The sequence below is a fragment of the Panthera pardus genome, unplaced genomic scaffold (genome assembly GCF_024362965.1).
Source record: "Panthera pardus isolate Hobbes unplaced genomic scaffold, ASM2436296v1 HiC_scaffold_21, whole genome shotgun sequence".
Taxonomy (NCBI): domain Eukaryota; kingdom Metazoa; phylum Chordata; class Mammalia; order Carnivora; family Felidae; genus Panthera; species Panthera pardus.
The window spans coordinates 130,717-155,643 of NW_026526777.1; the positions used below are offsets into that span (position 1 = coordinate 130,717).

Genomic DNA, 24,927 nt, shown 5'->3' on the forward strand with positions numbered 1-24,927 from the left:
GTCCCCCTCCCACTACTCCCTGCCTTTATTCCCTTGCTCTGGTCCCCAGGAAACCAGGGGAAGGAAAGAGCCAATGAGAAGGGCAGGGACCTAAGAAGGCCGGAGTCAGAGCCTCTTGGGATGGGGCTGGGGAGAAACCCCTCTGCCAGTACCTTCCTGGTTTCCAAACAGAGGGGAAGGGAGCATGTAGGGTTCATCATGGCACACACATCTTCAGTCCCAGAAACTTTGTTTTCCCAACCACAGATCAACACTCACAATCTGATGGGACAACAGGATGGAAGAGAAACCAAAATCCCTGGAAAAAAGACCCAGGAAGCATGGGCCAAAAACAGCGTATCTCCTCATGCCCTAGTCACTCTCCACATTGGGGCCCTCCCACCCACACCAGGAGCAGAGCAGATACACCTTGAGATGGGTCAGAAGGGGAGATGTTTCCTGCCAAGGGCGTGGTCAAGGTCATTAGCAAGTATGGAGCCTAAGGTTTTTAAAGGGCTTTTAAATGAATGATTTCTTCTAAACCTCACTCCTGTTCGTGGGAAAGAATTGTTAGAGACTTAGAATCAGGGACTGGGAAGGGACCCAGGAAGAGTTAGGGCCCAGTGATGGGTAGAGGCTGCGGATTGAGGAAACAGGTTCAGGGTGCAGGAATGAATGGGGCAAGAGTCAGGGGGAGCTGCCTGAATCACAGGAGGGACATCGTTCCCCCCTCTGTTCTCCCTCTCTCTCTCTGAGAGCAGAGCTGGCCTATTAGGGGCTCGCGCCTGTGGGTGCCACAGCCTCCCCCTGGCCTGCCTGGGTGTTCCTCGCTGCCCCCACCCCCCCCCCACCCCCGCCCCAGCTGGCAGGTCTGGAGAGGCCACAGGGACTGGTCGCTGAGCAACAGGAGTTTCCGAAGCAGAGAGATGATGCAGGAGAAGGCTCCCCGGAGGGCAGCCAGGGGGAGACAGAAGGGGAGGAGGCAGGCTTCTTCCTGGACCAAAATCCTACCCGGGCCTCTGCAGTCACACTCAGGGAACATCTGAGTCACCTGCCCCACTCCTCTGACACTTGAGAGAAAAACAGAATGTAATGAGAAGAAAAGGGAAAGCTTGAAAGGTCAAGAAAACCAAAATCCCCTGTTGCTGGACACAACCTTTACCTGCCTCCTTCTGAAAGGCCCCCAGACCACCCAGGTGGCCAGCAGTGTGGGGTCAGTTACCCACCAGCCTTTAATCCGAAGGGAAGGAACATCATGACTGATATTTTCTGGGGGAAGGAAAATTCCTATTTCATTTATCAGATCATGTGTCTGGAATTTCATCTCAAAAATTATGGTCACCCCCCAACCCCCTCACTTCCACCCTCCTGTCGCCCCTTTGAGGCCCTTTGTCCTTTTCTGAAGGGCCAGGATCCTAAGTGATAACAGCCCTCAGCCCACGGTTTTGGGGGCAGGAACAAAGGTTGAGAGGGTGGTATCCTCAGCCTGCTGCAATGGTGTGGCCTCCCAAGGGTGGCAGGGCCTGGCAGGGCAGGGCCCTCCTGATTCGGCCCTCCCCCCGCCCCCCGCCCCAGGCATGCCCAAACTCCATTCCAGACCCCAGCCAGGAGCAGATGTGACCTTCAGTCCCTCCAGAGGTGAGGCTGGGGTGGGAGGAGACAGTGCGCTGGCCAAGACCCCCCAGCTGGGGTGTTCCAAGTCTTAGAGGGTTTTCTCCTTGCCCTCGGCCCCTTAGTCAATTCCATCACGCACACACGCACATGGACGCCCTTCCACTCACCCCTTCCTTCCTTCACTAGTTGGCTCCGCACAAAACAGCTGCCAACAGCCAGGGCTCCCTACCCCCACATGCCCCTCAACTCCCACCCACACTCAGAGTCTCAGACCGTCAGCCTCAAAGCTTCCAAGAATCTTTATTGAACTTATCCACATCGTGCACACACCTGCTGGAGCCAGGGTGAGGCCCTGTGGCCACTGCCAACAGGTGAGACCCCAGCTGGCAGGCCCCCCACCCGCATGACGGGCATTCACTTCTTCCGGGGCTGCTTATCCGGGAAGCCTTCGAAGAACTCGTTGCACATCATGGCGACACAGGACAGGAAGACACAGTACTCCTGGAAGTCCACTTCATTGTCCTTGTTGCTGTCCAAGTTGCTCATCAGTCTCTGAAAGGCCGCATCATCCGTCCTTTTCTGCAAGGAAGAGGCGACAGGTAGAACCACAAAGCCTGGATGGAGCCGAGTCTAGACCAGGGTTCCATCTCCAGATGGGGGCACAGGAGTGCAGCCACTCCCAGGAGGCCTGCCCTGGGCACTCTGCTCTGGGCTCTCAGGGGCTAAGCTGGGGCCACAGAAGGTCAGCCTGAGGGGTGAGGACGTCTGAGTACCTGGGTGCAGCTGGAGAGGGGGACCACAGTGTCTTCCGCAAGGTTGTTTCAAGAATCCAGTCAGACAATAGTCACGAAAGTAAATGTACAATGTTTATTTGTTTATTGAGAGAGGGGGGACTGGGGGGAGGGGCCGAGGGAGAGAGAGAATAACAACCAGACTCCATGCTCAGCACGGAGCCCAATGCGGAGTTTGAACCCTCAAACCATGAGATCATGACCGAGCTGAAATCAAGAGTCAGATGCTTAACCTACTGAGCTACTCAGGCACCTGGAAAGTAACGCATAAACTGCATAAAGTTTGATATAGATGGGAGCTGTGATTGCTGGGGGCGGAGGGAGGGGGGCGCAGTAAGCATGTGTCTCCATAACTGTGTCTTCACATTCACAAGCCAGACTCAAAAATTGTTCATTGCTGGACTGATGGCAACAGGACAGTCCTGACTCGCGGGTCTCGGCTTTGCACTCTGCCTACCTTAGGAAGTTATTTAGCCTCCCTGAGCTTTTGTTTCCCTTCAGTTAAGCTGTGCAAAGCACCTGGCAGAGTCTGGTCCGCAACCTACCTGTTCATTCCCAGCCCTCTTCCTGCTGGGCTCTAGGAAGAGAGCGGTAGGTGCTCAGTGTGTTTCCAACCAAGCCGTCAGGGCAAGCTCTCTGCCCCAACTTCCCCATCTCGGTGACAGACGCCTGCTGTGGCTACAGCCCCCACCCAGGCCTTGCCCCTCCTCTGTGGGGAAGGGGGCACATGGGGCCTACTCCCAGGCAGTGGCCACTCACCCCTAAGAAGCTGGGCAGCTCCCGGGTCAGCAGCTCCTTTAGCTCTGACTTGTTGAGCTTGAACTTGTCACCCTCCTTGCCAGAGTATTTGTGGAAGGTGGACACCATCACATCCAGAGCCTTCTCCAGGGGGTACGCCATGGTGGCAGTCAGGATCTGAGGACAGGGTCCCAGAGACACCCTTAGCTTCCCCATCCCCACCCTCAACTTTGTGTTCAGAATGTCAGAATGTCTCATCCCACTCCCATCCCTCAGGGAGCACTTGATGACACTCTGCTGCCACCAGAGGAGGACCCCAGAACGGCGGGGCTCAGCTCCTGGTGGGGAAGGTGCACAGTGGGAAGCGGATGCTTCAGGCAGCAAACTCCCCAGCCTCCCTCAGGCTGGGCCTCTCGAACAGACCAGACGGCTCCACCCCTCACTCAGGCCTCCCGTGACCACAGCAGCCGCACCCTGGTGCTGCTGGAGGCCTGCCCAGGGGCCTGCAGCGGAAAAAACCAGCGACCGAGCCCTAGAGTAGGGAGGGGCAGGGTGAAGTGGCGGGGGCAGGGATGCAGGGGAGGGGAGGCGAGCTGCCTCTGGCTGTGCTGCCCGGTGCAGGGCAGAAGCTCAGAGGACACGACCAGACAAACGGCCACAGTTGCCTTCACTTGGCTCCCCACACTCGAGTGTGCACACACAGGCTTGTGCAACCAGCAAACACAAGCCGATGTGCACACCCACATGCCACACACACACCATCACATACCACAGCAACAGCATGTGCAAAAGCCAGCATCTCAGTACCGCTCAGCTAGGTCAGATCCAGCCACCTGCACTTCTTTTGTGTGTGTGTGTTTTTTTCCCTCTTGCACATGCATGCACACAGGTGCATGCACATACACACACACACACCCCAGGGCCTCCACATCGGAATCTCACACTGGACCCATTTAGCACATCTGGCCCCCACCAGCCGCTCCTTCTGCCCACCCTGCCCCAGCCTCGGCCTGACACCCTTGTGTCCTGCCCCAGCCTCGGCCCGACACCCTTGTGTGCTAGTTGGGAGGCCACGACTCACCAGGCCAAGAGGAAGAGACGAGAAGAGAGGGTGAGAAGAGGGGAAGAGTGGGGAGAGCCCAGCGGTCTGTGCTATTTATACCCTGGCCAGGCCCTGCCCATGGCAGGGGTTGGGGAAGAGGGAGAGACAGTCCTCCTGCGGCCCCTCCACCAGCCCTGCTGGAAACCCAGCTCCCTGCCCTGGGTTGGCACACTGGGCAACGGGGAGCCCACACAGGCAGGGCTCTCAGGAGGGTGGGCACCCCCCCAGTGGCCCAGCACAACCTGAGTTTTCAGGAGCCAGAAGAAGTCTGTGCCGTGGGTGTGGGGGCCAGGGAGGAAGTGGTCCCACTGGGCACCTAGAAAAGGGGGTACGGGGTGGTGAGTGAGACATTGCCCTGGAAATGCACCCGGCTGGCTCAGATGGTAGAGTGTGCCGCTCTCGATCTCGGGGTTGTGTGACCCCACACTGGGCGTGGAGCCTGCTTAAAAGAATAAATTAAATAAAGCCTTAAACAAGATTTGCCCTAGAAATGTGGCTGCCCGGGAACTATGGGGGGGGGGGGGGGCACCCGGGCTCAGTGCTCTTGCTGCCTTTCCCCTCTCTAGAGGGTTCTCTGACATGCTGAGTGAGGCCCAGGGCAGGAGCTGGGAGTCTGGAGGAGGAACAGGCCAACACCCAAAGTCACTGCTGGGACCATCCCAGGCATGTCAGTGGACGAAGGTCCTGGCTGAGGCGGTGATGGAGTGGGAGCCAGGTGCAGGGCTCAGGGATGGACTGCAGCTACCCAGAGTGGCCGGGGGGGGGGGGGGCATCTGGAGTCGGGACGGTGTTAAGGTGAAGCACGCACGGTGGGGTGCAAAGTTAGAGGAGCAATCCCACAAAACAAGGAAGGCAGGGAACGGGGTCAGCCTCTCAGAGTGCGGTATGAACCCGAATTGACCTTCACGTGGCTACAGCCTCAGGGGCGGGGTCTGTCTCCAGGTGTCCCCTTCCCCCTCCAATGCAGGGCACGGCACGCCTCCCTGGCCAGGAGCAGTACCCCGGTCAGACCTCAGACACCCTAATCCTATTAGTTCTGCTCTCTGGGCTCCCACAGCCAGGCAGGGACAAGCCCGCCGCACCCCTACGCCCCACCCCTACCCTCCTCCTCAGAGCGGCCTCACAGAGGACTGAGCTCTGTCCCCAGGGAACGGACGCCCTGGCGTCCTCCTTGGCAGCCCAAGGGAGCTTCTTCTTCAAAGACCCCAGAGAGCCTTGGTGGTACAGCGGTGAGCACAGCTGCCTTCCAAAGACCCCAGAGAGACGGAGAAAGAGAACCCCCCAAAGCCCCTGGACGCTGTCCTTGTATTGACCCCACCGCTCTTGCCAGAGCTGGAGACCAGGCTGCTGCCAAGCTGACACCTGCCCTGAGACCAGAGAGAAGGGAAGACTCTGCCCCAGGCCCCGGCTGTCCTCCCAGAAGAAGCAGACCAGACCAAGTGACACCAGCACTTTATTAGGGGTTGAATGTGCCCTTCCCCACCACAGTCACGGCCGTGGGAGGGGGCAGCAGCTTTGTGACCCTCTAGCTGGGATGCTGGAGGTGCAGGACGGGGGTGGGGGGACAGGTCCTGCCTGAGCAGACCCCTGTCCTCAGGAGCAGAGCCTACTGGGAGCAGGGGGTCACGGGGGTCACGGGGGTCACGTCCTTGAAGTAGTCGTGGCGGAAAGTGCAGAGGCAGGCCAGGGAGCGCACGTACTCCACAAGTCCACCTTGCGGTCCTCGTCGGTGTCCAGGACGCTCATGAATGCACCGTAGTCACACTCTCGGAGCCCCATCTGTGCGGGGGGGGCAAGGTTGAGGACAGAGCGTGCCGCCACCCCACCCTCCCCTCCTGGGTGGTCCCACACCTCCCCTGAACCTCAGTGCCCCCTGAACCCTCCTTCTCAGACCCCCCTGCTGGCTGCTGAGTGCCTACTATGTGTCAGGAACTCTCCACAGTGCTGTGAATCAGTCCTCCCGGCAGCCCTGCAAAGCAGCAGGTCCAGTGACTGTCTTCCCGAAACACGGATGAGAACTCAGGGGCCCACAGCCTCGCCTGTACCCCACCTGCCGGGGGCTTGTCCCCAGCTCTGCCTCTGCAGAGTCCAGGCAGTGCTGCCCTGCAGCCTGGGCCCCCAGGGGGCTCACCGGGGTCCAGGTGGGCAGCTCCTTCTGTAGCAGCTCCTTGAGCCCTGCCTGGCAGAGCCCGTGCTTGCCCCCGGAGAGCTCTGCGTATTTCCGGAAGGTGCTCACGACTGTAGCCAACGCCTGCTCCAGAGGTGTGGCCATACTCACTGTGGGAGAACAAGGGCTGACTCACACCAGAGGCCCAGGGCACCTCTGCCCTCTGTGCTTCCCAGGGTCTGCTCCCAGTCCTGTCTTAATCTCCACTCGGCTTCCAGCCCCACAAGCTCCGCCTCCTCTGAGCAGCCCTCTCCCTTAAGCTCTCCGGCTCCTTCTAATTTTCCCCCTACTGCCCCCACTGTTATTCTCCGGGCAGAGGTCTCCTTTCCCTAACATCACCGCACACTTCTCAGGGAGAGTGCCCTGTCCCCTGACTGCACCCCCATACTGGGGATCCCTGAGGACTCCCCAGTTCTCTGCCTTTGGGCATCCCTGACACCCAGGAAGGGCTCGGCCCCAACCACCCCATGAGATACACAGCCCCCTGGCCTAAAGGATCCCAGCTCCTTCTGTAGGAAACAGCCGGAGCGGAGGCGGGGCTGTTCCCAGGGGAGCCCAGGGCCTCCCTGCTCAGTCCCCCAGGGGACAGGAGTCTGCAGCACGGCTGCCAGTGCCAGGGTTCTCTCCCTGATTCCCCTCTGCTGGGCCCTGTGGAGTGAGAGGCGCGCATGGCTGGGGGCTGCGGTCCCTTTGTGACAGCCCTGTGGCGCAGGGTGTCTGGGTTCTCAGTAGAGGAAAGGGCCACAAACCCAGGGAATAGCAACCCCAGAGGTGCTCAGCGGCCCTTCGGGGCTCCTGCCAGCCAGGCTGATGACACCGCGCTTGATCTTTCAGAAGCTGGGTGCCTGGAGACTGGAGGGATTCCTCCTCCCGGCATAGCCCTGGCCTGTCTCAGGCTTCAGCAGGAAGGGGGGGGGGGGGGGGGACAACATGGAAAGGGAGCCAACACCAGTGCTTTTAGCCCGCGGCCCCCACTCCTGCAGACCTCAGCTCTGCACACCCCTGAGTGTACAAAGAACCCTTGAGCCCTCCATATCTGACTGCCCGCACCTCTCTGGTCCCTGCTGTGCTCACCACTCTGCCCCCAGACCCAGACCCTGGGCCAGGAGACAGACCCCGAACTGCCCAACACCCAATCCAGGGCAGGACCCAAGCAGCTGGCACTCACCACTGGTGTCGGCGTTTCAGCTGTAGGAGGCAAGAGACAAGACATCCCTATTTGTACTCTCCCATGGAAGGAAGGAAGCAATTATGGGGGCCCAAGTAGGTCAAGCTGAGGATGCCCCCAGGGGCTCCCCTGCCTCCTTCCCTGGCGGCCCTTATTACCAGCCCCACTACCCCCCCATCCATGCACACATCAAAGGCCAAGTCTGGGCCACAGACACTTACCCCCTCCCCTCATTGCCTGCCCCCAGAGTTGGGGACCGGGCGCAACACCCCACCCCTGATCTTCCAGCGCCCGTTGGAGGAGATAGGCTAACCCCTCACATCTGTCCCCACCTCTTCACTCTGAACAAGCACCCTAGAAGCATGCAAAGTGGGGGCACACTTAGCCTCACCCCTAGGGAACCCCTGTGCCAAAGGGGATCTTGGAGACATCTGCTTAGCCCCCCTATTTACAAGTGAGGACACTGAGGTATGAGACACCCTCCCTGCCTGGCCTCTGGATCAGTGTCCTTGGTCGCTTTCAGCTGTGAACGGCTCTCCCCCGTGTGAGACCTTCTTCAGCGGGCCCGGAGGAAGAGGAAGGCAAGTTGCCGCCAGAGCCCTTCCACGGTCATGCTGACTCCTCTGCGGCCCCCACGGCCCCCAAGTGCTGCGAGTGACCTCAGACCCTGCACGGCCCCCTGTGCGTACAGCCTGAGGTCTGTGTCCTGCCCTCCGTTCCGTGAGGGTCCGATGGGGTGGGGCTGGGTTTCCTCTGGCTCTAGCTGGAGTGTGGAGCCCTTTGGGGTCCCAGCATCATGGGGGCTGCCCCTGTGTCTCCTCTCCTCAACGAACGCTGGGCTTCAGGCTCTGTCTTCCTCACTCCACAGACTGTGAAACCAAAGGTCCTTTTGGCTTAGTGGGGCCAGTGCTCTCAGGGCATGAGGGGCCCTGGTGTCCTGCTCACCTCTGGGACTCAGCGTTCTCTTACTGCCCTGTGAGCTCTTCATTGCTTTGAAACATGTTATTTTTTAATTCTATCCAGCATTTTTTGTTATTTTTAGCTGGAGCAGGCACAAAGCACCATATTATCAGACGTGGAAATCCCTCCATATCACTTCTCTGTGCCCTCATGCATGCCCCAGCCTGAGAGACCCCTCCCTGTTTCACAGCACGAGAGCCCAACACCCAGAGGAGGGTGGGAAGGGGGAGACGAGAGCAGCACCCAGGCCTCCAAAGAAGCCCTATTGTCTGTGGAGGCAGCCCCAGATCTCACGACACCTTGACCGCAGCCAGGGCGCCCAGCATCCAGGCCCAGCCTGGGCATCATCTCCTTGAGGACTCAGCCCCTGCAGGTGAAGGGAACAAGCAGGGGAGGGAAGGGAGAGCTGTGATTAGCCCTGTTTTATAGGCAAGGTTATGAGGAGCAGGGGGGACAGAAGTGGGGACCAGCAGCTAATCCAATTCCAGGCCACTCACTGACTCCAGCCTGTGATACCCCAGCCTTGCCGGCAGAGCTGAAGCAGGGTCACCCCACCCCTCTGGGCCTCACGTCCCTATCTGTTGAGGATCAAGGGTAATAATGGTGGCTACTTCATGGGATTCCTTCGGGGCTTACGTGAATCAGCGTGTACAAAACGCACACACAGTGCCTGCTCACAGTAAGGGCACAGATGTTAACTGAGAGGTAGGTAACTTGCCTGAGGTCACATACCTAACAAGTGGCAGGCCTAAGAGCCACTCATTATTCATGTAACTATTTAAGTCACCTGTCTGACGCACCGTGGGTGTGCTCAGAAACAAGACAGATTCGTCCTGGCTCTGTGGCGATGACAACCAAATGGGGGACACAGGTGACAACAAACAAACGTAGGCCAGGCTGGTGGTATCCGTGCCAAGGGAAAGGGGGGGGGGGGCGGGCTGGCACCGAGTGCGGGGTCCTCAGCCCGCAGCCCCTTTCCCCGAGTGAGGCTGCGCCTGTTTGCCCGCTGCGGGGGAGGGGCGGGCGCTCACCCGGGAGGCGGGCACAGCTCCCTGGATGCTCCTCCTTCCCCACCCTCCACGGTCCACTTGATTCTGTGCCTTGGAGCCCTCACCACAGCTCCCCGATGCAGGCGTGGAGCCTGCTGCTGAGGAGGGCAGCACATCTAGAAGGTGAGTCTCTGCCCCACCTGTGGGTGGGAGGGTGGGAGAGATGCCCTCTGACCTGGAAGGACTTCCTACAGCACTGACCCTCCCCTTCCTCTCCCTCCCCTTCCCCTCCCTCTCCCTGCCCCCCCTCCCTGCCCTCCTCACCCTCCCCTCCCCTCCCTTTCCCTGCCTCCCCTTTCCCTGTCCCCCTCCCCCTCCCCTCCTTCCCCTCCCCCTCCCTTTCCCTCCCCCTCTCTCCTCCCCCTCCCTCTCCCTCCCCCTCTCTCCTCCCCCTCCCTCTCCCTCCCCCTCCCCCTCCATCTCTCCTCCCTTCTCCCTCCCTTCCCCTCGCTCCCTTCCCTCCCCCTCTCCTTTCCTCCCCTCCCCCCTCTTCTTTTCTCCCTCCCCCTCCCCCTCTCCCCATGCCCTCCCCCTTCTCCTTCCTCTCCCCTTCTCTCTCCTTCTCCTCCTCCCCCTCCACTGACCCCACTATTATCACCACAGCCTTTGAAAGGCTCTTGGGAAATTGCATTGCCCTCTGAAGGTCAGTGTCTGGTTCTTCACCTCAAGGAGAAATAAAGAGCACCTGGATATTCAAGTGCTTGTTCCAGAAGGACCTGGGCCCAAGGGACAGGGTAAGCACTCCCAGTCCCCGAGCCCCACGGAGCCATGAGCTGTTGTCCCTCTGATGCGAGTTATTTCTCATCATCTAAGCCACCTGTGGGGAGGTGAGGAGGGAATGTTTGATTACTGGGGCTGCAGCCAGAGAAACCTTTGCTGGGGATGTCTGAACTGAGACCAAGGAGAGCCTGTGGGGCTTAGACCTGCTACCGCTTTTGATGGCCAAGTCAATGCCAGTTGTGCCCACTTCCCAGATGGGAGCAGTGAGTTGGTGGAGAGATCATGTGACCTGAAGCTAGGAGCATGGGGAGCCCCATTTCAGTCATTCCCCGGTCTCAGAAGCCACCTTTGACTCCAGTACCTCTTTCTTGGAGGGTCAATAGGCTGTCAAGGGTAGACCCAAAAGAGCAAAGGCTGAAGCGGCAGCAATCCCCAATAGGAGGTGAGGCTCTCCTGGGGCTCTCCTTCCAGCTGCAGCTCCAGGAGCAGGTGGGAAGTAACTTGGCCAACAGTCCTCTGAACAGTGCCATTTTCTGGACCCTCCTGCTCTGCCTCAGCAGAGATTTTGTGAGAGGATTCTTGCAACCAGCTAGGTAAGTCTGGCGTTTGTTAGTGTGTCAAATGCTCAGAAGCAAAAGAAATTAGCCCCATTTAATGCCCAGCCATCTGAGGCCAGTCTCCACCAGCCAAAACAGTCCAAGAATGGGGAACTGAGTCCCAGCAGAAGCCAGGATCCATCGTGAGCAATCAGACCACCACCAAGTGAGTCGGATTTCCCCTTGATTCAGAATCAAGAGACCAAGAAGGTCTGGACTCTGCTCCCCTGTGAGAAATAAACCCACTGACCCAATCAAAGGAGGGACCATGGAGACTTACAACACAGTGAAGCAAGGCTTTAACCAACATTCTTGCAAGAGCAGGTGTCTGATGGACAGGCAAGCTCGGGGCACCTCCTAGTGTGAAGTCCTTCCCCTGGTTCCTCATTGGCTGAGCACTACAGAGGTTACAGCCTTACCCAGAAGTCACCTGTGCCCACATAAGACAACAAGTAGTCTGATTGGAACAAATGTACATTCCTTGAGGTGAGGCAGAGACTCCAGTTCTTTGGCTCATGCTCATTGCAAAGCCGGCAAAATGGAGAGGGGAAGAAGAACCAGAAAGTGATATGTCTAAGGGTTTGGGACTCTATTGTTTGGGGGGAGGGGGTTCATACATATTTCCAATAGGTTGCAAACCTATTGGTAACTAGACAGCACAGCTTTATTTGGTATTTCTGAAAATGAATCATCTCACTTACTCTCACATCACCCAAGTCCCCTTGCCTTCACACAAACCCCAAGGCATTGGACGTAGCCAGAAGAAGGGGAGGAAGACCTTTGACTCCAGTATCCTGTGTCCTGTAGACGTGAGGCCTTTCTTACAGACCGGGGTCAAGTCCCAGCACTGCTCCTTATTCGACTCTCCCAGCCCCGATTCCCTCCTCTTGGAAGTGCAGTTACTACCAGCACAGCCCTCTTCCAACCGTTGTGAGGACTCAAGGAGACAGTGCTCGACAGGCCCAGCAGAGAGCCTGGGTGGAGGGACACCTCCAGGAACTGCAGACGCTGCTCTCTCCCTGTTTCCTCCTCTGTGGAGAGAGTCTAGTGACGGGGCTGAGAGAGCAGCTGTGGGAGTGTTTCTCTCCATCTCGGGCCCTCTCCTACAAGATGGTAGCAGGCAGGCTTCTGTCTTCTTGTCGCTGGGCCTGACCAGCCTGCCTCGCTGGCCCAGACACATGGTTACGCAGAAGCATGAGAACCAGCAGGTTGTCCCTGTACCTTCTCCCTCAGCTTCCTTCCGTCTTCAGGGCTCTAGTCTGAGCTCCTCCTGAGTGTCCGGCAAGCATCACACTTTCCCACGGAAGTAAGAAAAGTAAGAAAGCAACTGCCCAGCCTCTCTTTCCTTATTATTAAAACCTAGGGGTGCCTGGGTGGCTCAGTTGGTTAAGCATCCAACTTTGGACCTCAGGTCAGGTCTTGACCTCAGGGTCATGAGTTCAACCCTGCATTGGGCTCCATGCTGGGCATGAAGCCTACTTTAAAATTTTTTTTTTTAATTTTTTTAACTTTTTTTTCTTTCAAAGTGTCAACATACCCAGCTAAAGCTACTTGGTTGCAGCTAAGCCATATTACATCATATTTCATTGTTATGACCAAAGAGTTGCAAATGGAAATACCTGGAGAGAGTTCTTCCTGCATAATAAAAAAGCAAAGTCTCGGGGCACCTGGGTGGCTCAGTCGGTTAAGCGTCTGACTTCGGCTCAGGTCATGATCCGGGGTCCGTGAGTTTGAGCCCCATGTCGGGCTCTATGCTGACAGCTCAGAGCCTGGAGCCTGTTTCAGATTCTGTGTCTCCCTCTTTCTCTCTCCTCACCCACTCATGCTCTGTCTCTCTCTTCTCAAAAATAAATCTCAGTGGAAGATTTCTGCATCTTACCCTTCCTCTATCTTCCAGACTGGCACATGGACAGTGAAACCTGGAGGTATAGCAGCCATCTTGTGATCATGAAGCAGCATGCAAGAGGGGAAAAGCACATATACTATAGGTTACAAAGAAAAAAGAAAAAAAATGAAAAGACACTTAGTGCCCCTAAACCAACCCTGAACTACCCACCCCAGACTTCTTGTTATATAAGACAATTAAAGCCGCTATTATTGGTCAGGTTATCTGCAATTCATAGGTGAATAAATTCCAAATGGATAGACAATTTTACATCTGAAAGTGGAGTTCTAAAGTAAAAGAATCTAAAATGTGGAATTGGCTAAGCAGAGGAGGGAAGACAGAGAGACAGGAGAACCCAATATGTGCAGGGTGGAAAGCCGGGACCCTTGTTATGAAATGACAAAATATTTGGTCTAATTGCCCATTGATGTACCTTGGGATGCAGACCAAATAGAAACCTAAATGTAGTGATAAAGGAATTGGTACAAAAAGTGTTGAAAGTTAGCATGAGGTGGTTCCTTGAATCTTTCATCAAAGACCTGCAAAAGTGGGATGCTGCTATTACAAAAACCTGAAGCACGTGTCATTGGCTTTGGGACCAGGCAATGACTGAAAGCTACACGGACCTCCAGGAGGTTAGTAGTAATAACTGGAAGGACAGTGAGGAAATTGTTACTGAAGCTAAAGAAAAGTGACCCCTGTTATGTAGCAGTGGAATGTCTGGGAACATTACTGTCTATGGTAATATGGAAAACAGAAAGAGCACCTAATGAACTCATGGGTTTAGCTAAGGAGAGGTTTAGGCGGAATGTTGCAAGTGCCTGCTTCTTCTGGATGCCTATGATAAAATATGATATGAGAAGAAAGAGATGAACTAAAAGACTCAGTCTTTTTAAAGGAAATATAGAGGGCCCCAAACAATCTTTACAGCCAGCAAATGGCTCTCGAAGTAATAAATGGCTTCAGGACAAAGATCAAATCCAGGGTCTTGCCAATAAAAAGAGATCAGGGAAAAACTGAAGTCAAAGTAGAGACTTAAAAAGATTTAAGGACAAGTCTCATAGATCTAGATAAACAAGTTGGCTTCTAATAATTTTAGAAGTGTGCCTCTTTTCACGCAAAAGCAGCAGAATACACATTCTTCTCCAGTGCACATGGAACATTCTCCAAGATAGACCACATACTGGCTCACAAAACAGCCCTCAATAAATATAAAAGAATTGAGATCATACCATGCACACTTTCACATCACAATGCTATGAAACTTGAAATCAACCACAGGAAAAAGTTTGGAAAACCTCCAAAATGCATGGAGGTTAAGGAACACCCTACTAAAGAATGAATGGGTCAACCAGGAAATTAGAGAAGAAATTTAAACATATGTGGAAGCAAATGAAAATGAAAACACGACAGCCCAAACCCTTTGGGATGCAGAAAAGGCAGTCCTAAGAGGAAAATACATTGCAATCCGGGCCTATCTCAAGAAACGAGGAAAATCCCTAATATAAAACCTAACTGCACACCTAAAAGAACTAGAAGCAGCAAAGAAACCCCAAAGCCAGCAGAAAAAGAGAAATAATAAAGATTGAAGCAGAAATAAACAATATAGAATTTTTTAAACAGTAGAACAGATCAATGAATCTAAGAGCCGGTTTTTTGAAAGAAGAAATAAAAGAAGCCAGACTTCTCAAAAAGAAAAGAGAGAGGACCCAAATAGATAAAATCACAAAAATGGAATTATTACAACCAATCCCTCAGAAATACAAACAATTATCAGGGAAATATAAAATACTATGAAAAATTATACGCCAACAAACTGGACAACCTGGAAGAAATGGGCAAATCCTTAGACACCCACACAATACCAAAACTCAAATGGGAAGAAATAGAAAATGTGACCAGACTATAATCAGCAAAGAAATTGAATCGGTTATCAAAAATCTCCCAACAAATAAGAGTCCTGGACCAAATGGCTTCCCAGGGAAATTCTGTGACATTTAAAGCAGAGTTAATACCTATTCTTCTCAAGCTGTTCCAAAAAATAGAAATGAAAGGAAAACTTGTGGACTCATTCTTTGAAGCCAGCATTACCTGGATTCCCAAACCAGACAGAGACCTCACTAAAAAGGAGAATTACAGGCCAATATCCCTGATGAACATGGATGCGAAAATTCTCAACAAGATACTAGCAAATCAAATTCAACAGCATGTTAAGAGAATTATTCACCATGATCAAGCGGAATTCATTCCTGGGCTGCAGGGCTGTTTCAATATTCACAAACCAATCAGTGTGATACATCACATTAATAAGAGAAAGGATAAGAACCATATGATCCTGTCAATAGATGCAGAAAAAGCATTTGACAAAATACAGCATCCTTTATTAATAAAAACCCTCAAGAAAGTGAGGATAGAAGGAACATAACATCATAAAAGCCATATATGAAGAGTCCACAGCTAATATCATCCTCAGTGGGGAAACACTAAGAGCTTTCCCCCTGAGATCAGGAACATGACAGGGATGTTCACTCTCACCACTGTTGTTTCACATAGTGTTGGAAGTCCTAGCCTCAGCAATCAGACAACAAAATGAAATAAAAGCCATCTAAATTAGCAAAGAAGTCAAACTTTCACTTTTCACAGATGACATGATACTCTACATGGAAAACCCGAAAAACTCCACCAAAAAGCTGCTAGAACTGATACATGAATTCAGCAAAGTCGCAGGATACAAAGTCAATGTACAGAAATCGGTTGCATGTCTATACACCAATAATGAAGCAACAGAAAGAGAAATCAAGAAATCAGTCCCATTTACTACTGCACTGAGAACGATAAAATACCTAGGAATAAACCTGACCAAAGATGTAAAAGATTTATATGCTGAAAACTATAGAAAATTTACAAAAGAAATTGAAGAAGACACAAAGAAATGCAAAAACATTCCATGCTCATGGATTGGAAGAACAAATATTGTTAAAATGCCAATACTGTCCAAAGCAATCTACACATTCAATGCAATCCCAATCAAAATTGCACTGGCATTTCCCTCAGAGCTAGAACAATCCTAAAACTTGTATGGAACCACAAAAGACCCCAAATAGCCAAAGTAATGTTGAAAAGGAAAACCAAAGCAGGAGGCATCACAATACCGGACTTTAGTCTCTACTACAAAGTTGTAATCATCAAGACAGTATGGTATTGGCACAAAAACAGACACATAGAACACTGGAATAGAATAGAGAACCCAGAATTAGGTCCACAAATGTATGGCCAACTAATCTTTGACACAGCAGGAAAGAGTATCCAATGGAAAAATGTCTCTTTAGCAAATGGTGCTGGAGAACTGGACAGCAACATGCAGAAGAATGAAACTGGACCACTTTCTTACACCATATACAAAAATAAACTCAAAATGGATGAAGACCTAAATGTGAGACAGGAAACCATCAAAACCCTACAGGAGAAAACAGGCAACAACCTCTTTGACAGCAGCAACTTCTTACTTGACACATCTCCAAAGGCAAGGGAAGTAAAAGCAAAAACGAACTATTGGGATTTGATCAAGATAAAAAACTTCTGCACAGGAAAGGAAACAATCAACAAAATTAAAAGGCAACCGACAAAATGGGAGAAGGTATTTGCAAATGACATATCAGATAAAGGGTTGGTATCCAAAATCTATGAAGAACTTACCAAACACAACACCCAAAAAACAAATAATCCAGTGAAGAAATGGGTAGAAGACACAAACAGACACTTTTCCAAAGAAGACCTCCAAATGGCCAACAGACACATGAAAAGATGTTCAACATGGCTCACCATCAAGGAAATACAAATCAAAACCACACTGAAATACCACCTCCCACCAGTCAGAATGGCTAAAAATAACAATTCAGGAAAATACATGTGGAATTTCAGAGGATGTGGAGAAACGGGAACCCTCTTGCATCGTTGGTGGGAATGCAACCTGGTGCAGCCAGTCTGGAAAACAGTGTGGAGGTTCCCCAAAAAAATTAAAAATAGAACTACACTATGACCCAGCAATTGCAATACTAGGAATTTATCCAAAGGATACAGAAGTGCTGATGCATAGGGGCACATGCACCCCAATGTTTATAGCAGTACTATCAATAATAGCCAAATTATGGAAAGATTCTAAATGTCCATCTACTGATGAATGGATAAAGAAGATGTGGTTTATATATACAATGGAATCTACTTGGCAACAAGAAAGAATTAAATCTTGCCATTTGCAACAATGTGGATGGAACTGGAGGGTATTATGCTAAGTGAAATAAGTCAGCCAGAGAAAGACAAATACCATGTGTTTTCACTCATATGTGGAACTTGAGAAACTTAACAGAAGACCATGGAGGAAGGGAAGGGGGAAAAATTGTTTCAAACAGAGAGGGAGGCAAACCATAAAAGACTCTTAAATACAGAGAACAAACTGAGGTTGCAGGTGGGGGATGCAGGGGAGAGGGGAAAGTGGGGGATGGGCATTAGGGGAGTACTTGTTGGGATGAGCACTGGGTATTGTACATAAGTGATGAATCATGGGAATCTACTGCTGAAGCTAAGAGCACACTGTATACACTGTACTTTAGCTAACTTGACAATAAATTGTATTTAAGATAATAAGATAAGATAGAAAAGAAAAGAAGAGGAAAGGAAAGGAAAGAAAGAAGTGTGCCTCTTAGACCCTTTCAGACAGGAGGGCCTTTCTCCCAGCTCCCTGTCCCTCAGTGTAAGGTAGGGAGGCACCAGTCTCAGAGAGATTTGTTAAGTGTGGCTTTTGTCTAATTAAGTGAATTGTAAGTTGATACACAGGAAGTCCACAACCTTTTTTCTTTTTTAAAAAAATTTTTAAATGTTTTTTAAATTTATTTTTGAGAGAGAGAGAAAGACAAAGCATGAGTGGGGGAGGGGAAAAGAGAGTGGGAGACACAAAATCTGAAGCAGGCTCCAGGCTCTGATCTGTCAGCACAGAGCCCAACATGGGGCCAGAACCCACAAACTGTGAGATCATGACCTGAACTGAAGTCGGAGGCTTAACCAACTGAGCCACCCAGGCACCCCAAGTCTACAACATTTTTAAAGGAATTACATAAACTTTGACTGAAAGGGATAGAGACAATTCAAACAAAAGAAGCTTTGGGTGATCGACTTCCTTGGGCAGAAGGCCCAAGGCTGAGAAAGCCGCTTAGCTACAAACACAGACATTGTGTACAGAAAATAAAGAGTTAAAGAAAATGAAACCGAGAGCCAAGAGAGTGGATCCAAGAACCACTTATAGGAAGCAGAACTGGACACTAGTCAAGAATCTGGTGGCATGTGTCTGACTCAATTTCAGAATTGCTATGGACCAATGGCACTTTTGTGCCTTCAATCTACCACCACTCTTTTTGACTAGGAGTATTTATTACCTGTCTCACCTTTGTGTATTGAATCTGTTGTTCATAGATCTTCATGTCAAGGAGAACCACTCTTGATGAGGTACATGCAGAGATGACATCCAGATTCAGACCTGACATGGATGACAAGACCCTTGGCCTCACGTTGATGCCTTAATGAGGTGGATTTGGGGAAGGAGGTGACTGCATTTTGTACATGGTTGCTAGAAGTCAGACCATGGTATACAGTCTCCAAAGATGGCCACTGTTAACTTCATGCTACTGCTCCTCACATGAAAAGATGGGGCCTAATTCTCTTCTCCTTGAATCTGGGCCAGCATAATGACTTACCTGATCAACAGAATGCAGCAGAAATGACGCTCTTGGATTTCTGAGATAAATCTTAAAAAGCCTCATAGCCCCCTTTGGGGCCTCTTGGGCTGCTCACTTTGGGTACACTTCCTCTCAGAACCTAGATGCCATGTTCTGAGAAGCCCAAGCTACATAGAGAGGTCACAGGTAGGCATTCCAGCTGACTCCCAGCTAACAACTGGTGCCAAATGCCAGGATAATTGAGTGAGCTACCTTGGAAACTGAATTAATTTGAACTTTCTGATGACTCCAGCCCCAACATCTGTCTTCAACTGCATGAGAGGTCCCAAATGAGAACCCCATTGACTGATTACAGTCTACTTATAGAACCTTGAGAGACAATAAATTTTTTTTAATTTACCAAGTGTTGGGTGGTATGTAATGCAGCAATAGGGGGCCAGAACAGCATCTCTGAGTCTGAATTCTGAATCTCAGACTGATTTTATAAGGCACTTAAATGCAAATTTCTTTATGCCATTGTTAGTCAGGCTTCTTGGGCCTTACAACTGAATACAGTCGTAACTGGTAAAGAATTTGGTAACTAGAAATGGGATCCACTAAAAGAGAGAGAGAGAGAGAGAGAGAGAGCCTAATATGTGTAATTAATTGAAGAGAGAAAGAATAAATATGAGGACCTCACCTTTGCTCGCTGGAAAGTCAGTGACTTTGTTAGCAGGTGGCAAAGCATTTGGCTGTCACCTGATGCACCACAGTGTGCAGAACAGATGGCAACCTTGCTACAAGTTTAGGGAAAACGGTAGAAAAAAATCAGGATGTTGATATGAAGTAGCACCTGGTAGTTTTCAGTAGAGACACACAGAAGAAGAATGAACTCAAACTAGAGCCAATCTAAGAGCAAATATCAAAAGAAATACAGCTTTGCTGAAATAGGGCCACTGCCTGTGGCCTGCAACCTGACAGAAGTCCTCAATGCAAAGGTCTGCCAGGTGGATGAGACTAACTGATGCCTCTTGAGCTGATTCCAGTACAACTGATTGCTCATAGTATTGAATGTCAAGGTCTGTCCTTTGTTCTGAAGTTATATCCTTCTTTGTTGGGACTTTCTTTTCATGAAATGACAGCAATGGTAGATGGTTTTGCCCCTTTTAATATCGTCATGGGGGGGGGGGGTGGGGAACTTTAGCAAACTATCTCAAATTTTTACCAGTATTTGGAATCCCAAAGTCTGGGACCTAAGGCACAGCTCTGGCCTTGGTGAGATTTCCAGAAAAGTCAGGGCCCAGAGGGGGTGGGAACTAAGGAAGACCTCATTTTCCAGCACCCCAACTGAGCCAGCCAGGGTATAGGGCATCAATGAGCAAGTAAAAGATGATCAACAGAAAAGTTTATTGAGTACAAAAGGGTAAGGAGAGTCCTCATGGGCCCATCAGGCCCCTGGTAGAGTGAGAGCTTTGCTTCAGGGCCGGTCTGGGGAGTCCTGGAAGAAGTCATTGCACATGATAGTGACCAGCGCCAGAAAAACAGCATACTCCTGGAAGTCTACCTGCTGGTCACTGTTCTCATCCAGGTCTCCCATCAGCTTCTTCAAGCCCTCCTCATCCACCTTCTCCTGAAAGCAAGAGGGAATGACTCAGCAGGTTGCTTTCCACACACCCCTGCGCCAAACACACACTTACTGGTCAGAGCCCAGCCCTCTGTCTGCACTGGGCAGCAGGCCAGTGGTGGGCAGGGAGCCCCTGGAAGCTACAAAGGGGCCCTGTGAATGAGGACAGGTAGCTGGATGTTCATCGGGGAAGGTCTCCAGTGCTCACTGCTGGGAGTGAGGAACATGCCAGGATTCCCTGGGCCCAGCGAGGTAGGCATTATCACTACCCCCATTTTGCTCATGAAGAAACTAAAAATTTCTGAATTCAGAAAAGGAAAACTTTTTAATACCTGCCAGGTACCAATGTCCCAGGGTACATGTGTTAGCTGGGCTTTTCTGTCCCTATACACCTTCTTAGTTTGGCACATAATATGGAAACTAAGATTGACAGAACTGTGGGCTCTTGGGCCAGTCATTTCCCCCTCTGTGGGCTCTGGTTTGTTCAATTCAGGGAGGGGGTTGGACAGATGGATGCCGAGGGCCCTGACAGCACACACACCCATCCTGTGGCAAGCTGCAGGGACAGCAGCGATAGGACACTCACACTTGGGCCTCACCCTCTTGGTGATGCTGTACCCTATGTTTGGTCAGCAAGACCCTCCCACCAGCTGGCCCCACTCACCCCAACAAAGCTGGGCAGCTCCTGGTGCAGAAGTGCCTTCATCTCCGCCTTACTCAGCTTGAACTTGTCACCCTCTTGGCCTGAGTACTTGTGGAAGGTGGTGACCATCACAGCCAGTGCCTGCTCCAGGGGACTGGACATCTTGGATCTGGGGCCATAGGATTGCAAGTGATGGAGACAACTTCAGCCCAGCCAGGGGGACCCACCTGCCCTTGTGTCCTAAACTCCATCTCCAAACCCCTCTCCACATCGCCCCTGAGACAGGGCCTTCCTAGGCAGGGCCCACTATGGACAGATGCTAAACCTTCCCCTGTGTTTGGAAGTCACCAAGGGAGGGGCCTCATGTCTACTCTGGTCACACTTGTGGCACACCCCTGAGGGCAGGGCTCCCCACTCTGTCTGTGGGAAGGGAAATGGCAAGGTGGCTGGAGTCCCACTTGGGTCCTCTCTATGGAGCCCCTTCCACAGGCCAGCCCTGGGGAGGTGGCCTCTCCATGAGCCAGTGAGTGGGGGCTCACGGGGCTCTAGCAGCAGCCATGGCTGCAACCCAGGGTATGAGCTTCCCTGAGGAAACACTTCCGCCCCCCACCCCCACCCCTCAAGACAAGGGACTCCTAAGGCTGGGGGAGTGAGACTGGAAACGCCCTTGGGCAAGTATGTTTCCTCCACTGGACACGGGACTCTCAGAGGGATGTATTTCCCACCACACTGGAGACCTCTGAGCCAGGGGGTGCTGTCTCTATTGGATGTGGAACCAGGGAGCGTCCTATTGGGATTGGAATTAAAGAAATTGCGTGTCCTGTGCACCAGGATCACAAGGACAGAACTGAGAGGTCATCTTTTCCAAGGCTCTGCCTCTGAGAATGCTCTGAGCAGCCCCGGGAGGCTTAGAGGGTGTCCTGGGGTGAGGCCACAGTAGCTGGTGTCAGGGGCAAGGACAGCCCTGGGCCCATCCTGCTAGCTCTCAAGGCAGAGGAAATGGGAAGGGGCGGAAGGCAGAGCTATGGAACTACACAGGACAGGGACCCAGGCAGCCCACACACTTGACATCCCTGGCCCTTGTCCCTTAGTCTTGCTAGAATCCTGGACTTTGCAAAAACAAAAAACAAAACCAAACAAACTCAGGACTCTCATTAAAGCACCCACACACATGTCATATTCCTGGGCCAAGGCCCCCAAGAAGGGTCTCTGGACTGAGATGCCCAGACCGTGAGACCTAAGAGAAGGCCACAGAGTAACCCCTAAATGAGACCTCACAGAGGAACCTGGAAAAAGCCCTCAATCAGACACTTCACAGAAGGTCACCCAAAGGGAGAGGCCCTGAATGAGAAAAGCAACTATGGAGACAAAGATTAAGACAAAGGAACAAGGTGGAGACCCAGGGGGCCTCCTAACCAGCCCTCAGCAGGACAGACACACTCACCAGACCAGATGGCAGAGAGGTTCTGGAAGGAAAGCCAAGGGCCAGGTGCGTACAGTGGGGTTTATATCCCGCCCCACTGGCCCCCAACGTGCCCTAACCTGATCCCGCCAAAGCCTGGCCTCCTGCCACCCCCACCCACTCCCTACTGGCCCCCTCCCTCCCAGAGACTGCTAGCTCCAACCCAGCCTGCCACCCAGAAGAGAAGGCCCCTTCTAGGCCACAGAGGGGGCTGGGAGGCACCATGGGGAAGGGGCAGCCAGGACCCAGGGTGAGGGGAGATAGCCCCTGTTTGTGGGCCTAGAGACTCATGCCAGCCTTGCTCTTAGGACACATGCCTTGGAGTCACAGCTCATGTGTGAGTCAGGCTACAGGCACCCAGGGACTTCCCAGACCTCGTGTGTGTGTGTGTGTGTGTGTGTGTGTGTGTGTGTGTGTTGAGTGTGCGGGCACGCATGTGTGCACACGCGCGTGTGTTCGAGCTGACTGGGGCGGGGCAGGGAAGCTTCAGAGCTGTCGGCACAATTCTCCTTGGTGAGGTAATGAGGGAAGCATGTGCCTGAAAACACCTTGACAGGCCCCCTTTGGGTAGGGAGGCGCCCGGAAGGAGGCAGGAAGGCAGGGAGAGACACCAGTAGCCCGTGTGCACAGTAAGGAAGCCCCTGCAGGTTTGGAAGGGAGAAGGGAAATCTTGGCGCCCTTCTCCGAGGGTGGGTGAGTGAGGAGGGGCCGCGGGCGGGCCTCCGCCCTCCCACACCCCATCCCTGCAGACTCCTCCCCTTGCCCAGAGGGAGGCAAACACGCCGCGGGGGCGTTCGGGACCCAGCCCAGGGGAGGGGCTCTCCGGGAAGAGCTGGCTTCTTGCTGTCCCCTCCCAAGCTCCCCCTCTCCCCCCACCCGTGTGGGCACCGCCCTTCCTGCCGGCCCATCTCCCCTCCCTCCTCCAGATGTCCCGAAGCCTCTTCCCCTCCCCCAGCGCCCCCGGTCCTAGGTGACTCACCCACCCTTCCAGGCCCAGATGCCCAGGCAGTGACTCAGCGACACCAGCCTACTCCCTGGAGGCCAGGGCAGCGGCGGAAACCCCTACCCAGCCTGGGAGGAGACCCTGCGCGGGACCCACCCTGGGAGCTTTGAGGTAGACAGCACAGAGGAGCTGGGACCAAGGGCTGACAGGATCAGAGGGAAACCAGGCTGCTTTCTTCCCGGGGTCACCATGGGACTTGGGGCAGCCTGAACCGTGCAGGTGAAGCCAGGCCTTGGAACCCACATATTTGCACAGCCACCCAGTGTCCCCTCCTGTCCAAGGCACTTGGACCCCTCATGCTACAGCTCCTCCCTGTCAAACCTTATGTCACATAAAGCCTGAAATAAAGTCTCTCACCCCAAGGGTAAGGGCCACTGTCTTTCAAAGCACTCGGTCCGTTTTCACTCCGGACCCGCTCACATGGGGCTCAGACGTGGCAGTGGTGCCCACGCCTTCTCCGCCAAGCCTGGCAGTAGGTGCGTGGACTCTGCCCCCCACCCTGCTTTCCAGCCTCCTCTGCACACACCCTAACTGCCTGCCCATCGTCCCCCGGTGTGCTGAGACCCATCGCTCCTGCTCACCCCTGCTCCCCACCTGTCCTCCTGCCAAAACCCCAACACTCTCTCAAAGTCTGGTTAGATGCCACCTACTCTATGGAGGGTTCCCAGGCCCAGCCAGACTTCACATCTACCTGCTGTCCCACACACGGGCTCTTTTTGTCCTTGTGCACTAGACAATCTCCCCCGGTTGAATCACTTGAGGGCTTGTCTTCTCTTGCCCTCACCCCCACATGGTGAGCTCACTGGGCAGGGACTGGGTCTTACCCGTTCCTGCAGGAACAAAGGGTCTCACCCACACCCAACCAGTGCTTGTGGTTACTCAAAGCCATGGGGGGCACTGGGGAGCCCCCCACTGGGATAGTATTTAGGAGCCAAGGGGCGTCCTCACCTCCCAACATCACACCATTGGTTCTGCTACCAAATCAAAACTTCTCCAGATCCCAGGAGTGGCACAGAGACACTGGGCTAGAAAACAGCCACAAACCCCTGGGGAGGCAGCTGAGCACGCTCCCCCAGCGGCAGGGACAGGGACCTGGAAGCTGGGAGAGAAGGTCAGAGAGCCACAGAAACAGAGGGACTGTGAGGGGATGTTAGAGCAGAGAGCAGCTCACAGCCAGGGTCAGCACCCGGACACCTGTCCCTAAGCAGGAGACCAGGCCGGGATGGGGCCCAGCAAGTGGCTGTATTCCTGAGCCGGGACATTAATTTGCACTAACGCACAGTGTGACCTGAGCAACTCCCTCCCAGTCAGCAGAACAGGAGGGTTGAATAGAACGGCCCCAGGGGCCAACCCCGGTCCACATCCTCCCCGTAGCCCTGAAGGCAGAGAAGCCGGTCACAACCGGGCAGCGGGCACCGCCGGGCCTTGGGCACGTCCCTGGCAGTGACTCTGCCCGTCCCAGCCTGAGATGCTGGGTCCAGGCTTCCCCTCCTCCCAGCTCTGCAGCCGCAGGCGACCGGCCCGCCGGGTGGCTGGCTTTCCCCGCTTGGCTCCTGCCCCCTGGTGGTTGAGACCTGTCATTGCGGGCTGGTCCCTCCCTGCTCCACGTCCTGCCTCCCACCTGACCTGTTCCCCAGCCCTTACCTGCCCTGCTCCTGACTCACCCAGGAGGAGGCAGTGCTGACTCACCTCCAAGGGGCCTTCCCACACCCACACCC

General features: G+C 53.1%; 3 protein-coding genes and 1 long non-coding RNA gene across 7 annotated transcripts; 1 reads left to right on the top strand and 3 right to left on the bottom strand.

The window, feature by feature from the left end:
- Positions 1-1,874: 1,874 nt before the first annotated feature.
- Positions 1,875-4,328, bottom strand: S100A4 (S100 calcium binding protein A4). Of its 2 annotated transcripts, XM_019431589.2 has the most exons (3): positions 4,204-4,328; positions 3,144-3,299; positions 1,875-2,172 (listed from the first exon to the last, which is right to left on the bottom strand). In XM_019431589.2, exons 2-3 carry the CDS (start codon positions 3,282-3,284, stop codon positions 2,008-2,010), a joined length of 306 nt encoding a protein of 101 aa, XP_019287134.1. In that variant the 5' UTR covers positions 3,285-3,299; positions 4,204-4,328; the 3' UTR covers positions 1,875-2,007. The 2 variants fall into 2 exon arrangements, with proteins under 2 accessions (XP_019287134.1, XP_019287133.1); XM_019431588.2 differs by lacking the exon at positions 4,204-4,328 and having other exon boundaries at positions 3,144-3,519.
- Positions 4,329-5,664: 1,336 nt separating this feature from the next.
- S100A3 (S100 calcium binding protein A3) lies at positions 5,665-7,612 on the bottom strand. Its single transcript, XM_019431220.2, is given in 4 exon segments — positions 5,665-5,931; positions 5,934-6,003; positions 6,356-6,501; positions 7,560-7,612. Coding segments are annotated over 3 exon segments (312 nt in total). The 5' UTR covers positions 6,497-6,501; positions 7,560-7,612; the 3' UTR covers positions 5,665-5,830.
- Positions 7,613-9,060: 1,448 nt separating this feature from the next.
- On the top strand, positions 9,061-18,866 carry LOC109256379 (uncharacterized). Its single transcript, XR_008424497.1, has 3 exons — positions 9,061-9,691; positions 10,172-10,302; positions 18,236-18,866. It is a non-coding gene; the product is annotated as an uncharacterized LOC109256379 (long non-coding RNA).
- A 1,001-nt stretch (positions 18,867-19,867) lies between these two features.
- S100A2 (S100 calcium binding protein A2) lies at positions 19,868-23,591 on the bottom strand. Of its 3 annotated transcripts, none has more exons than XM_019431605.2 (3): positions 23,567-23,591; positions 20,766-20,913; positions 19,868-20,107 (listed from the first exon to the last, which is right to left on the bottom strand). In XM_019431605.2, the coding sequence occupies exons 2-3, from the start codon at positions 20,904-20,906 to the stop codon at positions 19,955-19,957; spliced, it is 294 nt and encodes a 97-aa protein (XP_019287150.1). In that variant the 5' UTR covers positions 20,907-20,913; positions 23,567-23,591; the 3' UTR covers positions 19,868-19,954. The 3 variants fall into 3 exon arrangements, with proteins under 3 accessions (XP_019287150.1, XP_019287151.1, XP_019287149.1); XM_019431606.2 differs by lacking the exon at positions 23,567-23,591 and adding an exon at positions 22,189-22,315 and having other exon boundaries at positions 19,868-20,104; XM_019431604.2 differs by lacking the exon at positions 23,567-23,591 and adding an exon at positions 22,189-22,314.
- Between the last annotated feature and the right edge of the window lie 1,336 nt (positions 23,592-24,927).